The sequence below is a fragment of the Prinia subflava genome, chromosome Z, assembly GCF_021018805.1.
Source record: "Prinia subflava isolate CZ2003 ecotype Zambia chromosome Z, Cam_Psub_1.2, whole genome shotgun sequence".
NCBI lineage: Eukaryota > Metazoa > Chordata > Aves > Passeriformes > Cisticolidae > Prinia > Prinia subflava.
This window is the reverse complement of record NC_086283.1, coordinates 57,872,307-57,895,621: the sequence shown is the minus strand read 5'-3', so window position 1 is coordinate 57,895,621 and position 23,315 is coordinate 57,872,307. Positions and strand designations below refer to the sequence as shown.

At 47.7% G+C, this 23,315-nt stretch overlaps 1 protein-coding gene across 3 annotated transcripts; it reads right to left on the bottom strand.

Moving 5' to 3' along the window:
* Positions 1-4,365: 4,365 nt before the first annotated feature.
* On the bottom strand, positions 4,366-15,116 carry LOC134563979 (serine/threonine-protein kinase PAK 3-like). 3 transcript variants are annotated; one of them, XM_063422462.1, is made up of 6 exons: positions 14,960-15,116; positions 14,005-14,122; positions 13,089-13,188; positions 12,473-12,669; positions 12,008-12,142; positions 4,366-5,989 (listed from the first exon to the last, which is right to left on the bottom strand). In XM_063422462.1, the coding sequence occupies exons 2-6, from the start codon at positions 14,080-14,082 to the stop codon at positions 5,939-5,941; spliced, it is 561 nt and encodes a 186-aa protein (XP_063278532.1). In that variant the 5' UTR covers positions 14,083-14,122; positions 14,960-15,116; the 3' UTR covers positions 4,366-5,938. The 3 variants fall into 3 exon arrangements, with proteins under 3 accessions (XP_063278532.1, XP_063278533.1, XP_063278530.1); XM_063422463.1 differs by lacking the exon at positions 4,366-5,989 and adding an exon at positions 9,359-10,189; XM_063422460.1 differs by lacking the exon at positions 4,366-5,989 and adding an exon at positions 9,361-10,851.
* Between the last annotated feature and the right edge of the window lie 8,199 nt (positions 15,117-23,315).

Below are 23,315 nucleotides of genomic sequence, written 5' to 3'. Positions count from 1 at the left end.
ATTAGCTTTGATCTCTGCTGTTTATTCCTGGTATACTCCTTTTATCAGGTTACAGAGAGAAAAGCAAGTACAGCTAAACAGTTGGTGATTGGCTAAAAGTACATATACATATACATTAAGTGATTGTTCATTAGTCCACGTTTTTTGGCATCTAGTTTACCTTTTGTTCTACCTTATGAATAGCATTCTGTTTTCTACATCCATGAGAAGGCCTAGCAAGTTGTTACACATATTCAGCATCCGTGAGGAAGCATCCGTGCAAAGGCACACTAAATTATTACAATTGCTACTTTCTTACTAATTCAAGGTTTACAAGACCAGCACAGGAACAGTACAGACTCTCATACTGTTCCCTGGTAGCAGGGATTGTTCAAACCCCCTATCAATAAATCATGACCTCGCTCTTCTAAAAATTCTTCTACATGCCCCGGCGCTGTGCCTCACGCACGGACAGTCCCGTCACGACAGATTTTGTGTGTGAGGAGTAGGTTACCCTGGTTTCCCCAGCCACTTTTTTCATCACTAGTGCTCTATTTTCACTCATCAATGCTAGTTGTCACACCAAACACCAACATCAACCGTAAAAATTTAGTACACCACATGTGTTCCAGTGGGATTAACAGTGTCAGCTCCTTGCTGCAGAGCAGATCTATGAGGGGTTTTGCATGCTAAATTTCTATTCCCACAGATGTAAAATTTTCCATGTCAAAATCCCACGTGCCAAGCAAGCTTGGTGCTTTTTATGAGATAAGGTAAAAGGAAAGCTTGGTATGAGCACCCAGCTGAGATAGCAATCAATGCTTTGAGAGATGGCATACTTAATATTTGCTTCTTGGTTCATTGTTCCAGCTAAACCTCACTCCTATGTCTGCCATGTGTGTACAAACATGCAGCAGCCCGGAGCAGGGCTGCAGTTCCCCAGCACTGCTGTCTGGCCTTTTCCTGGCACATGTGGCCCTGCAGCTCATGCAGCTGTGCTATCCCTCCCTACTGCTCCCATCACCAGCAGCTGGAGTGGGAAGCCAAGGTGCGGGAGGAATTCAGTGGCTTGAAAGTGGCTGGGAAAGAATGGAAATAGGCCAATATCTGCCAAAATGAAAACAACCAGAGTTCAACTTAACTCTCTGTGTGGAGAATCTGTCATTAAGGCCCAACCCAACATGCAAGCCAAAATCTTTTCTGACTTAATTTTGTTTATTCAGTTAGGCAGCTACTTTTCTAACAGGTTTCTACAACCCATCTGAGATTCCATTTGCAAATTATTTTTGTGCTCCTCAGACTGTATTGCTTGGTCTGTAATACTTTTATTCTACTGAAAAGGTAATTTAAGAAACAAAAGGAAAATACTTACACTAACTTACTACTTAAATTAAAAAGTGACATTTTGTGTGCAAGTCTCAAATCAGACAGGACAAAATGAGCAGGCAATTGATAGTCCAGGACCAGAATGTCCACATGCCAAAAAATTCCCAGGGTTGTTGTGCCACCTTTGCCCATGCACACATACAAACATAAATGTGGAAAGACACAGCCACAGCGCATCGCAAAAAGAATATTCCTCACCATTTCACCTCAGTCCTTCATGAAAGCATTCTGAAGCACCACAGCTTCGATCTGGTGAAGAGACCTAATGCCACAGGCAGCTAAGAGGGCTTACTGAAGTCATGACAAACTAATACCCTGTTTGGGTCTCTGGAATTCATTCTGACTTCCTGGACAGCAGAGAAAGATTCATCACTTGACAGAACAGCACTGATAGCAGTAGAGCAAAAAGGATGTGATAGGGAAAGTTTACTGACTAAATGAATTAGCAAGTTCAGAATATAAAATGGATTGTTGGAATCAAAAAAGGGTCAGGTGCACTTTGGATTTCACGCCTCTGTAGGAATGCACAAGGAATGGAAACAAATTCCTTGCTCAAAGTGAGTGAGAGAGGAATGTTTTCTTTTTAAGCACACACCCCACATGCACAGGGATATTGTACAAGCTGAAAATAACTGCACTTGGTTCGGTGGATTAGGTTTTGATAGTCCAGACACAGGGAAACCTACTTCTGGAATCAAAGAATTAGAAAACCAGAGAATCATTAAGTTTGGAAAAGATCTCCAAGATTGTTGAGTCCAACCTTTGACTGATCACCAACTTGTCAACTAAACCACAGCCACATCCAGTTGTTTCTTGAACACTTCCAGGGATGGTGACTCCACCAGTGCCCTGGGAAGCCCATTGCAATGCTTGACAACCCTTCTGAGGAAGAAATTCTTCCTGCCATCCAAACCTGAATGTCTGCAGGTGCAGCTTGAGGCTGTGTGCGCTTGTCCTGTCACTGCCTCGGAGAAGAGGCCAAGCTCCAGCTGGCTACAACCGCCTTTCAGGTAGCTGATGTTGCCACTGTCATAGTCTCTGGCATTGCAATAATCACAACAGGAGAAAAGTTGGCATATGCCTTTTGAAGACTTTAAAGGATGGCAAAATGGATGGTCATGCTGACAAAATAGTGGCAGTTCCCCTTCAACTCTTTTCTGTCTGTTCCTTAGCACAAATGGGCTTGCTGCTGGTGGCAGTCAGCATGTTGGAAGGGGTTAACACAAATAGATTGAGACACCAGAAGGCTCTTGCCCCACCAGACCAGCAGGAAATATGTAATCTGTCCTCTGGGCTCTCATAACTGCTCATATCCAAAATAATATTATTTTGTCCAAAGTTGCTGGAAGATCTAATGTAAACCCTGCTGTGGGCTTTTTTTAGCAACATAAGGAAGGGTTAGCAAATCAAAAAGGTTGGAGACGACATATCTATAGGTCCCACCAAACAAAAAGATATGTCCCTGCTGTCAAGAATTGCCAGAGTGGTTTTCCTTATTCCCTGGAAGCAAACTGTAAGCCAGCATCATGCACTGCAGAAAGTCTGTAGGATGTTCCCTGGGAAAACTCAGGACAAGCAGTTCATCTGAAAGAAAAAGTTAAAAGGGACCTTTTTCTCTAGGACCAGTTTTACTGGTCGGTACCGTTCTTCTCTCTTACACATGTAAGTGATGCAGAGTATTACAGAACAAAAGTCCTGATACATAAAAGTGTCTCAGTTCCCTTCTCTCAGTTCACTTCTCTAGTTGTGCTCAGTGAAATGTTACTTTACTCTGCTAATTATTGGGGATGACTGAGAGACAGGAAGACTGATTCGGTGATCAGAGTTCGATTTTACTCAGGTTTCCCAAAAGCTTATATACTATTTCAAAGAGGTTAATAATTTTTACTACAATAATCAGATTTAAAATCACACACAGAAAACTCACGCATTTTACAACAATCCTTTGCTTGCAGAAGTTGATTAAATCTTCTCTCTTCCCGTAAGCAGGTGTAATCCCATCTCCTGTAATTTTCACAGTTCTGTTGGTTCCTGCCATGGCACCTTGGTTATCAAACCAGCTATGCTAATCAAGTCTGTTTGACTCTCTGTCTTGTGTATTCCCAGATCTCCCCCTTCTGTATCAACCAAGAACACCCCCTTGATGGCTTTATTAATTAATCTCTGCACACACTGAAGCAAGCAAGGTATCATAACTAATACAATTATTATTACAATCATTACATGCATTCCTATCCTGAGAAAGTCTTTTAGCCAAGATGTCGGACCTTAGCCACTAAACAGGTTTTCTAGACAAGATCCAATTTTTACTTTTAGTTTAAATACACAGTAAAATATAAGGAATAATTGTAACAATACATAATATAATGCTTAATACATATAAGCTTGTTTTAACTAAATTTCTAATCTATTTATGGAGTCTTTAGCTTCTTAGGCGTTTATTCAGCAATTCAAATCTATCATCTGTTTCCAGGTTTTTTACACTTTCTTTCAGGGCTGAGGCCTCACGATTTTGCAACATAAACTGAATCTCTTACTAGATTAAAAAGAACAGAAAAATTTTGAAAAGCTCTGACAACAGTAGCAAGTTCAATAACTTGAGGGGATTTAAGTCTGCCACTGAACAATTCAAGACATTAAAAACATACAGGTCTTTGCATAATCTTTCAGCAGGAGTGTCCCCAGCTCCCCCCTTTTGTTGTACCAGAAGACGTTTGAGAACGCCATGGGCGCCGGGTCCGTTCTATAATTGATTGTCCTGTGGGTGAGTGAGGTATGCCCCTTTGGTGAGTGATAGCCCATAAGGAGAAGAAGTTTGCAGTTCTACAGGAAATGTATGTGGGCCATTATCTGTCTTAATCTGTTGTGGAATTCCTAAGGAGGCAAAGGCAGCAGCAAAATGACATCAAGTGTCTCTCCCTGTCTCTCCCGTGGGAGCTGAGGCAAACAGAGAACCTGAAAAGGCATCAATAGAAGCATGCACAAATTTCAAGCGGCCAAATTCAGGAATGTGTGTCACATCTGTTTGCCAAATCTGTAGGCTTTGTAGACCTCTTGGAATGACCCCTGTGTTCACATTAGGAAGGGAGCAATACTGGCAGTCAGGGCATATAGAAATGATATTAGAGGCTTGTGCTGGAGTTAATCTGAAAAGTCTTACCAAGGCCCCAGCATTTTGGTGAAAAAGGAGTGACTCAGTTTAGCTTGTTCTAGTTTGTTAGGCAAAACATGCTGCAATGATGTGTTGTGGTGTGGGTTTTTGCTTTGAGTTTTCAGGCTAGCTTTCTATTTCATTTGTGTGTTATGATTTAAATTATACATGCCATTGTGTGTCAATTCTCTGTATCCCTGCCTCTGTTGCTAGTATTTTCCTTGCCAATCTTCCCTCGCTCAATATATCATTTGCTGTTTTGTATCGTTACACTGCTTTTGCTATTCCCATTGGATTTAGTTCTGTATCTCTGCCTTGGACTCCTCCCTGAGTGCATTCTCATTGGTTGTTTGCTTTGTATTGCCCTGTCTATAAAATCCACGGCAAGACATGTGCTCCCGGTCCTTGGGGTTCAGCTTTTAGTTTTTATTCTTCAGTTGTACCTTTAATAAATCTCCTCAGTTTACCCCAAGACCCGTCTCGCCTCTGCTTCATCTCTGCATCCCAAAAGCAACCGCTGAGACCATTGGAGTTCCTGAGCGGGGAGAAAGAGTCTCCCCGGGGGGAAATGTGACGCACCCCAATGCTGGCAGCGCATCCTGGGAAACGCACGCCGCAACATATTGGTGCACCAACATCAGGCAACAGCACCAACAATCTTGAGACCGCGGCACCACCAGAACACTGCAAAATGCCGCTTCAGTACCTTCTCCAGCAGACCGGCCATCCTGGACCGGGGTGGTCCCTCCCCCACCGCACAGAGACGCCGCGTGCCACCACGCCGTCATTCCATCACCGCCGGCTGCACGGTGTGACCCGAGCAGCCCCGGCCTGGCGGGACCCCCAGCGCGGCGCAGGGCAGTCCCGGCGGCAGCGCGGCGTGGGCGGCGCGGTGAGGCACCGGCGTGAGTCGCCGCACGGCCCCAGCTCCACCGCTGCAACGCGTGAGCCATGGCATCCGGAGAAACCAGGTGGAGCACACCCCGCCCGATGGCAGCAGTGGCGAGAAGAGCCCGCGGAACAAGCAAACTGCAATGTAGTAGCGCTCATTTGGGGAGCTCCCTGCCTCTTCACAGCCCGCGAAGAGGAAGGGAGTGAAGAACATCAGCGACACGGAACTTCCCGACTCCAGAGAGGAACCAAAGCAGGAGCGGCTCCAGAACTGTTTCGTGCCCGCTCCCAGAGGGGGTGTCTACCCGGGGCCGAAAGAGAAAGCTCGCTGAGAAGGCCCTCGCAAGGTGTGGTGCCTTGGAGGAAAGGTGCAGGAACACACCGTGGCTGAGGTCTCTGCCATAAGTGACTTGGGGAGATCCAGTCGCGGAAGCGGCAAGCCGGGAAGAGAGAAGGAGTCCTCGGCAAGTCTTCATTCCATCGACACCTGCTACTCGACCAGCTGCGAGAGTCGTGGTGAGCTGAGGAGCGCTAGATCCAGTGCCAGGGTGGTCCACCTGGGGGGACTAGCACCAGCTGGACCTGCAAGAAGACGAGGTGCTTTGAGGACCAAGCACCGGGAACAGGTAAGGCTTCGGGGTCGCGCCCCTATCTACACAAGCACTTAGGTTCCCTATCGGTAATTAGGAATTGTGACTGGCTAGGCTGGTATGGAATTCCCTTTTCCAAAAGAAAAGAGGGCGGTCGGTAGCTTGCTGTTCAGACCCTACGGGAGTCCCGTGGCAGATCAGCGGCAGCTTGAGTGACATTTAGGTCCTCACTGCCCCTGCTCGGCCCCAGTGCGGGAACTGCAGTAAGCCACGTGAGAGAAAGCTTTTGGAGGGGGAGGGTAGGCTCACCGATTCCTTTCACTCTCACCCCCTGTAACCAAGTGTAAGTCAAAGGTCGCATCTCTGGGGGGAGGAGGGAGGGTGGAAGGGACAAATAAGATGGGACAGAGACTGTTAAGCAGACAGCGAGACGTTTATGTTAGATTTAAACTAATTTTAGTTACTTGTGGGAGAGAATTTAAGAAAAAGGATTTTAAGAAATGATAATTTTGATTTTCGGGTTTTCACAGGGACCCCAATTGAGAATTTCTTTTAGATTGAGTTTTGGGATTTGATTTGGAAAGATAAGTTAAAGTTTGTTTGTGTTATAAGCAAAGAGACCCTTCAACACCACGCATCTCGTCAAAATTCGAGCGTCGGGTCCCTCTCCCATGAATTTTCTGTTGGCTTCTGTGAAGCTCCCCTCACCCTCAGCCCCTCAGACTTCCCCAAACCCCCACCTATCCTTTTTGCCGGCCACCATTAACTTGGAGTGTGCAGGCTTTTCCTTCCAAGATGGCAATGCCCACGCTGCTTGGAGCCCACTTTCCCGCACTTCTCCTTCTTTTCCAGTCCTAGAGTCTGTCCCCGGTTCCATGCCTTCTCTCAGAGGTCCTTCCTTCCGTCGCTCTGAGGGTTCGGAGGGAAGAGGTAGCCCAATGAGGTCTCTCCCTCAGAAGGGCCCTCCAGGGTCGGAAGAGCAAGGGGTCAGCCCCTTTGAAGGGATCCCGAATCGTAAATCCAACTCCTTCTTCCAGCCCTACAGCCCCCCCCCCTCTAAGGAGGGACACCACTCCTCAGATGGAGGAGGTAGAGCCGGAAACCCAGACTTGGATGTGTTGTCTTGCCTCCCCCCAAGATGGCTGTGCCCAGGTCACACCTGTTACCGATCCCCTGAAACTGATTGTGACAGTTACCCAGCTCCTAGTTTCTTTTCTGCTTCTAATAATTCACTCATTAATCCGAATGTTTTTGCTTTTCTTTTTGAAAAGAATTTTCCCGATTAGCAAAAACCCCTAGCATTTGAATTGATGCAAGCTTCAATTTTACTGTTTAAAGCATCAAATTAATTTGCTTGTCTTTGCTATATTATTTCTTAGATTTAGTAATTGAAAGAACAGACTTCAGCATATGCTGCAATTATTTCATTTGTGGTAACTGCACAAACTCCTATCCATTTCCTGGTCATACCTTACCCAGTGTTCCTTTTGATTTCTTACTATTGTCATATTTATATTTATTATGTTTATATATGTTGTATTTTGTTATCCTTACTATATTATATTATGTTTATTATCTACATATGTGCATTTAATACATAGTTATTATTATTACAATGATATCTTTACTAGTGTGAATTTAAAAATATAGGTTCATTGGTCTACTCACTAAACCCTGTTCATTGCCTTTTTGCAAGGGCTCAGCAGAAAGTAAATGTCCACAGTTTGGTGATGAAAAACAGATTCAAAACAAGTGATACTTAATTAATTGTTTAATGACAATTATTTTCTTTTGTAAAAGAAAAATTTAACTATGAAGTCAATTTATTTCCACTTCATAAAACTAGTATTTGTTTTCCAGACCAAAAGGAAGGGATTTAAATTAGATGCCTTATTTCTTAAGCTTGATTAAATTATTTAAATTTTGTATCCCAATTTGTTTTTCCTGTGTTGCTTTTAAACTCAAGTGTTCTCTGTGTTCCAGATAATTTTGAAATAATTTATCAAGTTGTGTATTATAGAAGGAAAGTCATGCTGCCACACCTGCACCTGCCACCTTGCGCTCTGATGTTGTCATCTAAGGACTTGAGACTGCTGGGAACCTTCCAACCAGCTGACAGTCAGAACGGCCAAATCAATGAGAAGTTTGCTGCAACCTGCTTTAGCCCAGCAAGTTTGTGTGTTTGTGTTGTAGTTGTCAGCATCATAGATTTGTTAAAACTAAGAGAACTGGTTCAAAGACTGAATATCTTTGTAATTATGTTATTCCTTGCCATTCAAAGAGCAGATCTTCAGCTGTCCGGGAGAAGATCCAACACTGAGTGATTGCAGAGCAAGGGGCATGACCAATACGTCTGTTGTTTTATTTTAGTTATAAACATGATTTAATATTACCTTAATAAAGAAAACTTGACTTTGTGAAAATACAGTAACCAGGAACCCATTAACCACAAATCAAATTTGGCTTTTAAATTTTAGAGTTTAAGATCATCAGCTTGAGCTCTAACCTTGAGACAAAGTCTCAGGGCTGCTGTTTCCCTGAGATTGTCCTTGGGGTTGCTGACCCCCAAGGTAATAAGGGTTCTCCCAAGGTTGCTGTTCCCTGGGAGTTTCCCCTGGGTTGCTGTTCCCAGAGGTAATAAGGTTTTCAGTCTTCTCTTTGCTCTGGGTGTTTCACACCAAAGCCAGAGACAAGTTGAGTCCAGCAGTTTGTGTTATCAAGCTGTTTATTCTTAATTATCTATCAGTTCTTGTCCAGCTTTGCAAGGCGTCCCCAGCAGAGCAGGACACGCGGCTGGACTGGGGCAGCTCAGAGAGCCCCGCACCTTAAGTAAGGTACCCTTGACCCAACCACTGTCTGAGACGTATTTTTTATTTACAAAATTTTACCAATACCTACTACCTTTACTAACATGTCAGTTCTACTCTAAGCCAATCTCTAAAACCCAACTCAGCACAAGATGGGGGACGAGAGCAAGAACAAGGAAGACAGGGGCCACTCCCCAATTCCTCCATCTTGCCTCTTCAGCCCCATATACTAAGAATCCTAATTTCTATATTTATATTCTATAATAAACCATCCACTACTTATTCTAAATTCTTAGGATTTGTGATTCTTCCTGCATGTGAGTGTTCACTCCCATGGACAGGAATCAGAATCAGTGTCCACCTGGGATCTGTGTGGGTCTGACTGACCCCCCTGTACAGATCCCAGACCCTCCTGTACAGTCTTCAAATCCTCCAGAGCGGCCAGAGGAATATCCTGGACTCCAACAACAAAGATCCCTGAAGTTTTAATTGACCAAAGGTAAAATTTTGCAATGATGAATGCAGTTCCTGGATGCTGTAAATGCCAATTTCCTTTAAATTTGCTTTCTCCTTTTTTCCCTAGTAAACATTATTTTTGACATCACACTCTCTTTCTTTTAGAAAAGAAAAGAGGGAGATGTTGTGGTGTGGGTTTTTGCTTTGAGTTTTCAGGCTAGCTTTCTATTTCATTTGTGTGTTATGATTTAAATTATACATGCCATTGTGTGTCAATTCTCTGTATCCCTGCCTCTGTTGTTAGAATTTTCCTTGCCAATCTTCCCTCGCTCAATATATCATTTGCTGTTTTGTATCGTTACACTGCTTTTGCTATTCCCATTGGATTTAGTTCTGTATCTCTGCCTTGGACTCCTCCCTGAGTGCATTCTCATTGGTTGTTTGCTTTGTATTGCCCTGTCTATAAAATCCACGGCAAGACATGTGCTCCCGGTCCTTGGGGTTCAGCTTTTAGTTTTTATTCTTCAGTTGTACCTTTAATAAATCTCCTCAGTTTACCCCAAGACCCGTCTCGCCTCTGCTTCATCTCTGCACCCCAAAAGCAACCGCTGAGACCATTGGAGTTCCTGAGCGGGGAGAAAGAGTCTCCCCGGGGGGAATGTGACGCACCCCAATGCTGGCGTGCGCATCCTGGGAAACGCACACCGCAACAGATAAGGTGACCAAGGGGGCAATCCAAACCCCTCCAACAGAGCTTGGGGGTTTCTAGGATTTTTATTCTGAGTCCATCTCCAAGCTGGCATTGGAGAAGGAAATCCCGAACTGCTCCTGGTCATCTCCTCTTCCTCAATTGCTTCACTGCAGCTTTCCTTTGTTTTAATTTGAAAAGCACCTGGAGTGGAGACTTACATGGCAGGGGCCCATGTGATCTGTAGAAGGAATAGTACAAGTACTACCAATCATAAAAACAACACCAGTATGAAAGCAGCCCCACAGCCAATTTCTCTGAAGGATTTTGTCTCCAATGGCTGGAGAATTTGAAAGGGAATCCAGGAAGCCAACTGTGCTGATCACTTTGGCCACACTAGCACACACACTGTGTTCACTGGGTCATTTGCTAGGTCACAGCCTTCTGTGGTTTGGGAAATCATCCCTGCTTTTGCCTTTCCTGCACAGGGAAGCTCAGGCAAAGCTCACCCACTCCCAGCTGCCCTCAGAGGCAAAAGGAATGCCCCAGGAGCTCCCTGGCTGCACAACAACGGCTTCTGTAAGGAGTCCAAAATGTCTGTGTGAGACCACAGTAGTGACATTAATAGTGACTTTGTGACCCCCAGCAATGCTGTCCTAAGCAGAAATTTAGAAGGAGGATGAGCAAGTGGGAGAAAAGGAGATGCCACCTTTCCTTTCCCGCTCTGATGGCTGCCTGTTTCCTGGCCCCTCTCTCCTCAAGATTTCTTCCTGTCCTCAGAGGCTCTTTTCTCCAACTCATGAGGTGTCCTTGTGCTGCCTGCACTACTTTGCTGCAGGGATGACAGCAATCAGGCTGCCAGAAGAGGCTGAAGAGAGGCTCCGCTAATTTGAGAAATGGATGCTGTCCAAAGGGAAAAAACAAAAGAAATTGAAAGTAAAGAGCCAAAGGAGAAAGGAAAGCATCCTTTTCCAAACTGAGCTTCTATCAGGGTCAAGCTGGATTCCTCTAGCACCCAGAAACACAGACAGACACAAACGGCAGAGCGCAGATGGACTCAGCTCTGGCTTGCAGGCAGAGCAATGTCTTCCTTGGCATGCCCTTCCCCTCCTGTGCTGGCTGGCATCTTCCTTCACAGCTGGGACAGCCAAGGAAGTGGCCCACTCACCAGCTCCCTGTCTGCCACAAAACCTGGCAGCAAAGCCGCAGAGGTTCTCATCTACTTGACCGGGCCAGGCAGCACATGGGGCTGGCACAAATCCTGCTCAGCTGTCCCTGTTTGGCTGGCAGGAACCTCTAAGAGTGGGCCAGGAGGGACAAGCTGGGTGCGCTCTGAGGCTCACAGGCAGCTCCACACAGCCCTTGCCTTGCCACAGACCAGTGTAGAACCGCTTGGCAGGGACTGCTTTCCTTGAGTTCTTCAAGCCCCACTGCAGGCCTCCACCCCCAGCACTGCAATAGTTCACTGCCTTGGCTAGCAGCTAAACCTGAACACAGCAGCCAAGAGCAAAAGGGGGCCTCAGAAATGACCACAAGTTGCGAGCTCTCCTCTGAGGATTACCTAAGACACTTGGGCTTGTTTAGCCTGCAGAAGGGCAAGCCCCAAGGAGACCTTTCAATCTTGGAAGGGGCTTAGAAGAAAGATAGGGACACATCTGTTAGCAGGGCCAATTGCAAGAGGACAAAGGGGACTGCTTTTAAGCTCAAAGAGAGTGGATTCAGATTGGCTCTGAAGGTGGAAACTGTTTTCCAGGGGAGTGCTGAAACAGGGGCACAGGCTGCCCAGAGAGCTGGCAGGTGCTCCACCCCTGGCAACATTCAAGGTCAGGTTGGATGGGGCTCTGAGCAACCTGATCTCCTTGAGCATGTCCTTGCCAGTGGCAGGCAGTTTGGACTAGATGACCTTCACTGGTCCCATCTAACCTCAGTCAGTCTTGGATCCCACTTGGTTTCCATTTGAAAAGCACCCAGAGCAGAGATCACTACAGGGGGCCCATCTGATGTCCTGGAGTTTGTGCGAGGGAAGAGCTGGTGGGCCTGCAGCCGCTTTGCATCGTACCTGCAGAAGTTCCTTGGCAGAGCCTCGCCTGTCCACATCCATCTGCAGGCAGCAGCCCAGAAAGTCACGCAAGGCAGCGGGCAGCCTGAGCGTGTGCACATCTGGTGCCCCCTGCGTGCTTATCAGATACATAGCCTGAAGGAAAGGAAACATGAGAGCCTTCCTGTTTCTTCCATATCCTTAAGTGCTCACCTAGACGCCGTATTTCAAGCTCCAGTCTGCAGTGGCAATTTTTTGCCTAGCAGACCATTAGAGATGAGCCTGCTCTCCCAAAAGACAAAAGGCTCTGGTGCAGCCCCAGTTATTGCAACCTGCAAGAGGCCTTGCCTTGACAGCTCATGAGAGCCCCAGGGACCTTTTTTCAAAGTGGGCCTTGGTGGAACCAGTTGAAGCTGTGGGCATGGGATTTTGTCTAATGGAGACAGACCAGAAGGACACCGGTACCTGAGCGTACTTGCACCTTACCCTGGCACTGTTTAGACGAATGTAAGGAGTCTCTCTTTTGGCCATGTGTATTCCCACGATGCCAAGGGACCAGATGTCCACTTTGGGGCCGTATGGCTCTCCTCTCACCACCTCGGGTGCCATCCAGCGAGGGGTGCCGACCACGGACTTCCGTTTACTGTGCTCAGGGGTGAGCCAAGTACAGAGGCCAAAATCAGCTGAGGAGAAAAACAAACACTGCTTCAAAGAGGAAACCAAGGAAAAGGGTTTCTCACTCCAAGTCTCACAATGCAGTGCTCAATCTTGCTGGAAAAGCAGCTGTGCTCTCTTTCCTCAGGACTGCAGCCAAGAAAATTGAGAGTTGTCCCCTTAACAAACCTGCCACGATTCCCACCTTGGCTTTTCCTCATTCACATGAAGGTTTACACTGTAACTCTCTCCCTTTGGAAGGAGCACACACAAACCAAAGTTACTCTTGACACCTTGTGCCTCTCAGCCCCACTCAGCACCTTCCAGCCGCACCCTGAGCTCGCAGCAGTGCTCCGTGCACTCTCAGCAGCTGGCACCTGGCAGCCAAACAAAAGCAGCCCCAGCCCAGCTCCTCCCCGGAGTGCTGCGCCTGACCAAGAACACTCACCCAACTTGACGGCGCCATCCCGGCTCAGAAGGATGTTGGCACTTTTGATGTCCCTGTGGATCACCTGGTTGGCATGAAGGAAAGCCAGGCCTTGCAGGCACTGAGAGAGAAAAAAGAAACAGGAGGCCAAAAGTTAGCCTGATCTGAATTCATCACACACAAAAGGAAACTGCTCATGAAGATTCACAGATCCCACAGGAACACTGAGTGCTGGCAAGAGGAAGAGCTTGCTGCTGCAACCCCAGGAGAGCAGGATCTTTCCAAGGGAAGGCATCTTTGTTTCTGAGGGGCAAACATCAGTCGTTGCAGGAGTCTGTCCCCTGCAAAGCCAGTCACAATACTGCTGCTCCGGTGGATATGTTCTCCCCATCCCAAGGACAAAGGAGGGTTTTCCAAAAGAGGAAAAGTCCCTGCCTTAGGTACCAAGGGGATCACTGTCAGGCGGGAGACTGGAGGACAAGCGTCCGATGGCTGCCTCCACAGCAGATTTGGAAGTAGCTGATGAGTCAGTTTTCAGCAGCAAGCACCATGGGGGTGCCATGCCATCCCTTGAAGCTGAGACCTGTGAGAGATGAGTCTCCCTTTGGCTTTGCCGTTGGTCTCAAACTCGGACACCTTTGCATTTACAGGCAAAGAAGTCAGTGCAGAAAGATTGTGGGCAAAGGCTTGGAGAGGCAAAGCACAGAAGAGAAAATACAAAGGAAAAGGAGACAGAGAGTTCAACAATGGTAGAGAAGCGTAAAGAACAGACTATAGTAAGGGCAGGGACACTGGCAGACAGTTCCGTCCAGATGCTCTTGCTTCTCTGAAGCATAAGAGCAAGACAGAAAAAAAGCTCTGAACATGGAATCACTCAGCAAAGCTTTCAAAGGACAAGCCCATCCAAGCCATCCCAAGCACAAGCAGGATTCCTTACCTCGCGACAGACTGTTGCTATGTGTCCTACATCCATCCTTTTCTTTCTGACAACCTCAGCTAAAGAGCCTCCGTCCATGTACTCCAGCACCAGCAGGACAGCCCCATTGACAAGGTAGCTGGAAGAGGAAAACAACAGCGTGGAGCTGAATGTGCAAAGCTAAATTGCCGTACGGAAGAAAAGCCTACAGTTGAGTTTTGCTTCCAGGTCACTGCTAAATGAAGATGGAATGAAATGAAGACACGCTCCACCTAGGCTATCCAGTGCTTGCAATCTGTGCTGTCTAAATGGGGAAGACACGTCCACAAAAAAGGAGATGGTTCAGGTGGCAAGCAGGCAAAAAAGGCTGTTTTGGGAGGCAAAGATAAATCTGGAAGCAGACACATCCCAGCAGCTGCTTCATCATCTTCATACACAAATTGCACCCTTAATTCCAGCAACAAGGAGACACAAGTGTTCAGAGCTTTTGCCTTGGGCAAGTGGGTGTGCAGCACTGCGGACACCCTTTGGGAATTCTTGAATAAAGGACAGTCAAAAACAGGAAAACCAATTTCAAACCTGGCAAATTCTGTGTCTCCTAGTCTAGTCTTTTGGCATGCATAGCAATGGAAAAGAGTGGGAACATGGCAAGGCAAATCATTGCTGTGATGCTTTGTCAGCACTTCTCCTCTGACACTTGGAAAAATTCATGCCCCAAAACAGCAAAAGAACATGCAGCCAGTGAACATACAGGCTGCTGGCTTAGTAAGAGAGCCAGATTTCTAAGAACAGTCTCCAAGCTCTTTATGCCAGGAACCATTCCTGGGGACAAAATGCAATCTCCTCCCACGTCTCTTACAGGAGTGGATTGCTGCAATAGAAAGATCGCTTTTCAGCCAGTGAGGAAAGAGCTTTGCAATCTGTGCCTTGCATGTATGCAAACGAACATTCCCAGAACAACACCAGAACTATTTACCTTTGGAGGTAGGTGACAATATTGGGGTGTCTTTTTTCTTTCAAGACCAGGATTTCTTTTAACACTTCCTCGACACCCTGGTGCTGGAGATTAAGTTCTTTTATGGCCACCTACAATGATGTTGAAAGCTGTTAGGAGCACACATTACATGAGCCTCTTTCTCCCGTGCGCTCATGAGCCTGGATGCCTTGTCACCTGGGTAAAAAGGGAATCCAAACCATCAACCACAAAATGCTAACAACACTCTCTGCACCCACAGACTTCTCAAATAGACTTTGTTTATCGCTTACACACCTTTTGCTAGCCAAAAGCAATGTTGCTGCTGTGAAAAGAAATTGAAACCGCAGATAACACGTTAGCATTTCTAGGGGCTTTGACCAGCACTTCAGAAACTGCTGCCATTCTTGATTGTGCGCCAAAGTAAATACAGACAGACATTAGGGAGAAAATGCTGTCCAGAAAAGAACTCCAAGGCGACTCAAAGCAAAGTTGCAATTCTAGCACATCCCAACTTCTTCAGTTTGGATTTTGCATCTCTGAAGAACGTTCTTCACCACGCTCTAGACTTGTAATTATGTAGTGGGTTTAAAAACGAAGAATCCTTTCTGTGGTACATTATGGATACACACCAGGTTGAAATGGGCTTTAGGGCTTACAGAATGCCTTGTAGTGCAGTGCCTCCAAGTGCAGTTCTTGAGCGCAGCACTGCAGGTGGATCAGGAACTACTCCAGGACAATGGAGTAGTATTTGCTGAGAGCCACCAATGAGAATTCAGGACTCTGAACTTTTAGCCCCAAAGAACAGTGGGACTCTCCAAGACACACCATCGTGTCTGTTCAGTACAAGCAGCAGCTCTGTAATGGCATGTCACTGACACAGGACCAACACAAGGTTGTATTATTCAAAGCTCTTCATCAACTTCTTCACACTGATGTCTTTGTCTGTGTGTGTGTGTATGTATATGTGTGGGGGTGTGTACCAGGTTACCTAGGACTGAAATGCCAAACTGCACTCCAGACGAGATCTTTCCTTCTTTAGGTCTTGCATTATATTTTCAAACTGCACCACGTGATGGAAAACAATGGGAAATCCTATCTGTGTCTGAACCTGGGCTTAAGAGGAATTGGTCCAAAAATGAGGGCTGTTGCCATCAGCTAATCTATGCATATTTAGCCAGTAAATCCAAGCCAGTGTGTCCTCAGAAAAACACCACTGCTGTCCTTGCATCCATTCAGCTAGGTAAGAAGGACAAAGCCTGTCCAAGATGCATTTTGCAGCCTGCTTCTGCGGGACAGCCTTTGTAGCAAAGACAGGCGGCCCAAAGCTCTGGCCACAGATCCCATCCCAGGGGAAATGAGATGCAAAATCTGCATGGGCTGTTGGCACTTACCTGTTGTCCCCTGGCAGCATTCAAGGCCTTAGAAACGGTGCCAAAAGCCCTACAAAAAAGACAGCGGTGAGAACAGAGAAGCTGTTCAGTGCTGAGAAGCAAAAGGCAGCCCAGGAGGGAGCTCTCTGCTGCCTGAAGCATCTCTAAAACACCAGAGGTCATCTACTCTTCAGCCAATGGCACAGCAGCCCAGCAGCCCTCTGCCGTGCAGCGTGTGCAAGAGAAAAGAGGCGTCCAACAGGAAAAAAAAGGGCTGCTACAAATCTCCAAAGTACACACTAGAATATGGATGTGGGGGTTTTCTTTGCCTTTTCCTTTCTGTGTCTGTGCGTGTGGCGTGCCTTTCCAGGCAATGAAACACGTAGGCCTGTTGGGCCTTCTCACCTCTCTCTTGATTCTATCCGTTAAACTCAGGCAACACCACACAGCCCTTCTTAGTGTCCTGACCCCTGAATATTGTTTTCAGCAAGATTTTGGAAAGAAAACAGCTGTTATCTGACAGCTATCAGGAGGGAAGCTCTCTCTCAGGTTTTGCTTCCTTCCTTAGTGTGGCCATCTTACTTTGACTCATACAAAACCAAGTTTCCTAGGAAAACAAGCAAACTGGTGCCACACGCTTGAGGGACAGGAGGGCTTCCAGGTGCTGCTCCCTAAAGCAGGCAAGACTTTGGCACCATCCAGTTATCTTTGATGATGCCATGTGATCAGTACTGAGACAGGGACAATCTAAAGCCGGGCTCTGAAGATGCTTGCAGCTTGCCTGACTTCCCACTTGATACTGCACCACCAAAATACCTGGCCCATAGTTGTGTAGAAGGAAGTGTGGCTGCACTCACCCACTGCCAATATGTTGCCAGCCAGTGTATTTCTCTGCTGGATCTGCCATGCTCACAATGCTCCCTGAAAGAAACAAAATGCAAGAAGCAAACTTCAAAAGAGAGAGACTGACTTCTAGGAGCTCTGAAACTCAGCTCCACTCTGTGAGGCTCTGAGCAATTCATGGTCGGTTGCCTTACAGTGACATCAACAAGAACAACAACAGCAGCAGCCCCAGCAAGCCAGGCAGCTCTGAAACACACACGGCCTGCACACAGTCTGATTCTCCATACTCCTTTGCAGGTTTACCTTGAGAGCAAACTAAGCCCAGGGAGAAACCTTCAGAGCACACAGAGATCAGAAAGGAACAGGCACCAAGGCAAGTGATTGCAATCTACAAAGGGAAGGAGGGCTGAAAAATCATGACCCTTCCTTTTCTTGGGGAGAAACACTCTCTTGTGAGATTCCACAAAAGGTTTCATACTTTCAGAGTTTAAATGCCCCCTGGGATCTGGGGTGAATTTTTATCAACAGCTGCTTTTTGCAGAGCAGAAAGAATATTGCAAAGTGAATTCCAGGAGAGGAGGGCACTTCTCTACCTCCCAGCAGTTTGCCTAAAGAATGCCTTGCCAGTTTTAGAGAACAGCAGCTCATGCCATCACCAAGAACAATGGCTGTAAGAATTAGGACTCTCTTCCTTTATGAGCAGCCTAAGTTCCAAAGATGACTTTGCCCATTCCCATTTAGTGAAGAACTACAACTCCTTGTCTTCAGCCTGGGGGGCAGCAGGCACCAGCACTGGGCTCGGCCTCCTGAACACGGCCCACGTGCCCCATCTTCCCAAACGGGCACGGCCGAGACGGGTCACAAGGACAGCGCCGCTCCTCAGGCGCTGCCGTGACACACACAGCTGCCCAAAGGAGGTGCTGATCCTTTCACGAGTCCAGGCAAAGCTGCAGCACCGTGGCGGCAGCTGAAACCTCCCAGCTAAGGAAGGCTCCAGCCTCTGCAGACACATCAGCCGTCAGCGGCAGGGCAGGTATGACTAAAAGCTTGGCAAAGCCCATGAATGGCCACTGACAACCACTGTGAAGAAGCCACAGCCAGACCGAGCTCCATCACAAGCTTGTTGACACCACTCGAGACAGAAGATGGTTGTCTCAGAGTTCAGACCCACGGAGGAGTAGATCAATCCACCCTCTGTCCCAAGAGTTGATGGCAGACACTGAGTAAAGCAGGCTCTCTTTACCTCACCGGTTATTCTCTGACAGCCCTGCACTGCCAGCCCTTGCCAGTTAAAAGAACCAGCTGAGTTTTACTGCAGAGTCGCCAAGGCCTTGGTGTGCTTTCCTAGAGTATTGAGGCCGATGCTTAGTATTCCAAGAGTATTCACTGGCTGGGCATTAACCGTGACAAAGTGCCCCGTACTGGAGGAATGTGCTGCAGAGGGGCTGCAGGCTTCCTCCTGAGAATTGCCTGCAGGGCAGTTTTGTCTGACCGTGCCACATTGATGTGACTTTTCAAGATGTACCTGATGTTCTTTTCAAGGAGGTTGGGTTAACCAAACTGTAGAATTCTCATCACAACCAAGAAGGAATCGTAGAAGTAATACCAGTCCTAAAAACAACCCCAGTATGAAACCAGCCCCACAGCCAATCAACTTCTCAGAAGGATTTGGTCTCCAAGGACCAGTGACAAGTCAGGAGTCTAAAGGGAATCCAGGAAGCCAACTGTGCTGATCACTTTGGCCACACTAGCACACACACTGTGTTCACTGGGTCATTTGCTAGGTCACAGCCTTCTGTGGTTTGGGAAACAATCCCTGCTTTTGCCTTTCCCGCACAGGGAAGCTCAGGCAAAGCCCACCCACTCCCAGCTGCCCTCAGAGGCAAAAGGAATGCCCCACGAGCTCCCCGGCTGCATCCAAGCACAACAATGGCTTCTGTAGGGAGTCCAGAATGTCGATGTGACACTGGGGTGAGGAGGAAGATGTGGTACAGCTGATGCTGAGGCACACACACAACACACTGCTCCATTGCACAGGAAATCCACAGGACGTACTCAGCATCTTCAGGCATTGCTTCTCTCTCTCCTGGCTTGACCAGCATGAACTGTCCATGCTCGAGTTTTCAGGCTGCAGAGGGGAGACTCCTTCTTTGGAGGACGCTGCTGCAGAGCCTGTGTCCATCTGGGACAAGAAATTAATTTGTGTCAGAAAGGTGGCTGGCAGAGATTCCCCAGACAGCCCATTTCAAAGGGAAGCCCTTTGGAACAACACTGGTGTAAGGCTGCAAGCTGAGCTGTCAACTCTTCCACCTCAAATCCAACCCAAACAAGCAGTCAGAGACTACAGCTTGGCACAGCCAGCCATAGTAGAGACTGTGAAAGGGAAAAAGCAACTTGAAATTTCACCCTCTTCTCAGCACTGCATTCACCATGGACAGGGACAACTTGTTCGGAATCTGTGTGGGTCACCACGTTCACCTGAACAGACCTCTCAAAATACAAAGCCAGCACTTTGTGGACAGCAGAAATACATTCACAGCATTGCCGGCCCACTGGCCAAAGCATTAGCCCTGCTGCCCACGGCAGCCGCTGAGATTCAGTGGCCCAGTAAGAGTCCTTGTGACCAGCTGCCGTGGAGAACACAGAGTATTGCCTCCATCTACCTGCTGCTGTGCAGGGGAAAGGTGAGAAGAGGAGAGACCCCTTGTTGCATGAGTGCAGTGCCTACTGCTCTTCCACTCACCTGCTTTTGTTCACACAGCCTGTACTGCAGCTGGATCCTGCGCATCCTTTCCATTTCTTCTTTGTGTCTCTTCTCCATTGCCTTCATCTCCCTCTGAGCTTGCTGTAGCTTGTCCTTGATATTGTGTCAGGAAAAATCTTACTAGCACCTGCCTCTGTGCATCCAGTGCCTGCAGTAGTCCTTGCCTTCCCTCGCCTGAGATCTATAGTCCATGGCGCCATTCCTGCCCTTCCCTCTGCTACCTGGCTGGTCAGGCTCACCTGCCCATTCTCCCGCTCCTTACTCAGCTCCAGCCTCAGCTGCTTGACTTGCTGCTGGCTTCGGATTAGCTTGCTCTCCATCTGGTGCATTCTGGTTAAGACAGCAGCCTTCTGATGCTGGAGCTGCACAGAAAGGAAGAGAAGACCGCGTTAAACTTCCCACACACCACTTGTGTGGCAAGCAACATTGATGTGCTCGTGCTCTCCAAGAGTATTCTGTTCTCATTCTTGAGTTTACCAAGGCCTAGCTAAGACACAATCCCACCCAGACAGACATTGTGCAGAGAAGCAGAGCCATTAAGGAGCTCACAGGAGTCCAATACAACACACAAACTCTCTTTTCACACTCTTTGCCTTTTGACTGGCTCTGTTTCGTATGATTGCTTATTCTGCTTCTATGATGACAGCTTCCTGCTTCATGTCAAGCAGCCTTTTCTCCTGCTCCCCCTGTACCTCTGCCACGAGGTTTGCCTGTTCCTCCAGCTGCTGCTGCGCCTCCAAACGCTGTTGTTCCAGCTGTCTCTCCTGCCGAGGGGAAGAGACATATCCAGATGAAGTCCCAGCTATGCTCTCCAAAGAAAAAAATGGAAGCCTCATCCCTTCCACAACCCCCGACCTGAAGAGTTCACAGTACTGTCTTTGTGCCCTCCAGCACTCCTGTCTTAACCAGAAACTTAGCAGGAGGGTCAGCAAGTGAAAGGAAAGGAGATGCCACCTTCCTTCCCTGTTCTGATGGCTGCCTGTTTCCTGGCCCCTCTCTCCTCAGCATTTCGGCCTATTTTCTGAGCCTCTCTTCTCAAAGTTCCTCTGCCTTTTGATCAAGGAAAAGCTGCAGGTGGACTGCAGGACAAGGAGGGGGCCAGCACCCCAACGCCCTAGTCACAAGACAGGCCAGCAACAGGGACCTGTGGCATATGTTTCAAGCCCAAAGGGAAGATGTGCGTCCACTGTGGAAGGACAGAAAGCAGGGAACCCCGCTGCTGGGACCGCAGTTGGCAGCGAGGTCAGCAGCAGTTGGCTGCATGGCACGAGGCTGTGGGGAAGATCCTGCTCCTTTGCTGCCATGCCTTGGGTGGTGACCACCCAGCCTCCTGGGGAACTTGACTTTTGCCCATCCTGAAGCTGTAGCTGCATTTACTGTCCCAGCACCATCCTCTACGTCTTCACAGGCCTTCAGGTATGATTCCTTGAAGCCCTCTGCTGCCTGGCCCAGCAACATGTAGCCTACAGCACATGCTTGCAGCCATGTCCCATCCTCAGGCTGCTCTTCTGCTAAGCCTGCCCACCCAGCTAGCCTGAAAACTTCAGGTGCGTATTGTTTCTTACCAAGTTTTCCTGGAGCTTCCTTTTTTCTTCTTCCTGAGCAGATTGCCAGAGTCTGAGAGCCTTGATGTACTGCTCTTCCATCCTGCGGAGCTGTTGGGCCATTTCTTCACATTGCTGCTTGCTGAGAGATCTTACAGCTTGCAGCTCACGACCAAGGCCCCTCACATCCTCTGCAAAGATGGCAAAGGGCAAGTCAGAGACTCCCCAAGCAGAGCACTCTACTGACCTTAAGCCCTTTCAGTTTCAGGCAAGGAGGGACCTGCGCCCAGCTCCTTCACTCCTCAGAAGCGCTGCAGACAGAGCTGGCTACAAAGCAATTGCTCTAGGCAGGGCAATCACCAGAAACAAAGCGCACGAGGCTCTCACCAAGTATCACCTCCTTGGCCTGCGTGGCTGTGCGAACTTGGCCTTCCAGACAGCTCCTGGCCATCTCCAGCTCCGAGATGCGCCGCTGAGCTGCCTGCAGGCTGCTTTGCAGGCTCTCCTTCACTGACCTACAAGTTGTGAAGATGAAGAGAAATTGTTCCTGACGCCCAGGGGCACTTTTTCCAGTAAGATGTACCTTCAGATCCCTATACCTGATGATGGAAAATGGCTTACATGGAAACTCAGATACAGCAAGACTATTTCTGCCACTCAAAATAGCAAAGCAGGCGCCACCAGGTGATTGGGTAGCCTTTCCTCATGACCTTGCCCAGGACAGAAAGCCCAGCTGAGTTTGATCTCAGCAGCCAAAGCTCAAATTGCTGTTGCCTGACGTATCCCACATGGGACGTATCCACCACATGGGTGGCTGTGCCCACAAAGTCTCGGCCAATGAGCAAAAGCCCAGCCTCTGCTCACAGCCCTGAGTTCATCAAGAACTTCCAAGTCACTTAGCAGGGCAACAGAACACAGTGAGTTCCTTGGTGACTTGTCAAAGTTTAAAGCTATTCATTGTCTACCTAGAGGTTCTTTGTTTTCCAGACGCTGTCTAAGTAAAAGGGACTAAAGGAATGCACTGAACTATGCATGAAAACTCCGGCTTCTGGCAGCATGAGTAGGAAACCAGAACAAGGCTTTCATCTGAACAAGAACTGCTTGGGAGGAGGGACAGATATCTTGCCATTTCAGTTACTGGAAGTTCATGAACAAGAGCACTTGCTACCTTGATTTAGGGCTAACTAAGCCAGCAGTGCACAAATGTCTGCGCACTTTTTAAAAAGGAAGTGGGACCAGACAAAGGCACCTTGACGGGTTACAGCGATGGGTGGACAAGGGCGCAAGCATCAGTGCTCAGCAAGAATCCCCAGACACTGTCAAGATTCACAAGACCTTTCCCTGCTGCTGCTGCTAGTAAGCAGCTCTAGGTCCTGCACCATACTTCACCAGAGTTAGCTCAGAAGACTCTCAAGATTTTCAGCATGACCCTCCAGCTTCACCAAAGGGTCAGCACCCTACTCACAGCAATCACATATAGGAGCATTGAATTCTGAAAATACCATGTAAACTACTTGGCAAGGAAAGATTGATGTTCACGTGCACTGAAGGAGAAACCAAAACCAGATAGAAACTTCCATTTCAGCAAACATCTGCATGGTTTCCCTGGTATTCAATTCAGTGCCAAGTTGCATTTGCCATAGGAATGTGCAAAGGGTCCCAAGCAGGCTCCCAAGAAGAGCTTTGAGAGCTTGAGCTGTCAGAAAAATAACATTCAGGTATTTTTCTCATTATTTCATTTTTCTCATGTCTCTCCACGTCTCTGTCAGAGAAACATCCGGAGAGCACACAGGAGGCAATCAATCCTGATAGAACGCTTACCACCTTTGTAATTA

What these genes read in the sequence shown, in the direction of transcription:
- LOC134563979 (XM_063422460.1), bottom strand. Translation starts at nt 14,082, where the DNA reads ATGGACGGAGGCTCTTTAGCTGAGGTTGTCAGAAAGAAAAGGATGGAT. An exon ending in TAGCAACAGTCTGTCGCGAG is followed by an intron (nt 13,189 to 14,004) that starts GTAAGGAATCCT and finishes TTTCTCTCTCAG; the next exon opens with TGCCTGCAAGGCCTGGCTTT. An exon ending in TTCGTCTAAACAGTGCCAGG is followed by an intron (nt 12,143 to 12,472) that starts GTAAGGTGCAAG and finishes CCTTTCCTTCAG; the next exon opens with GCTATGTATCTGATAAGCAC.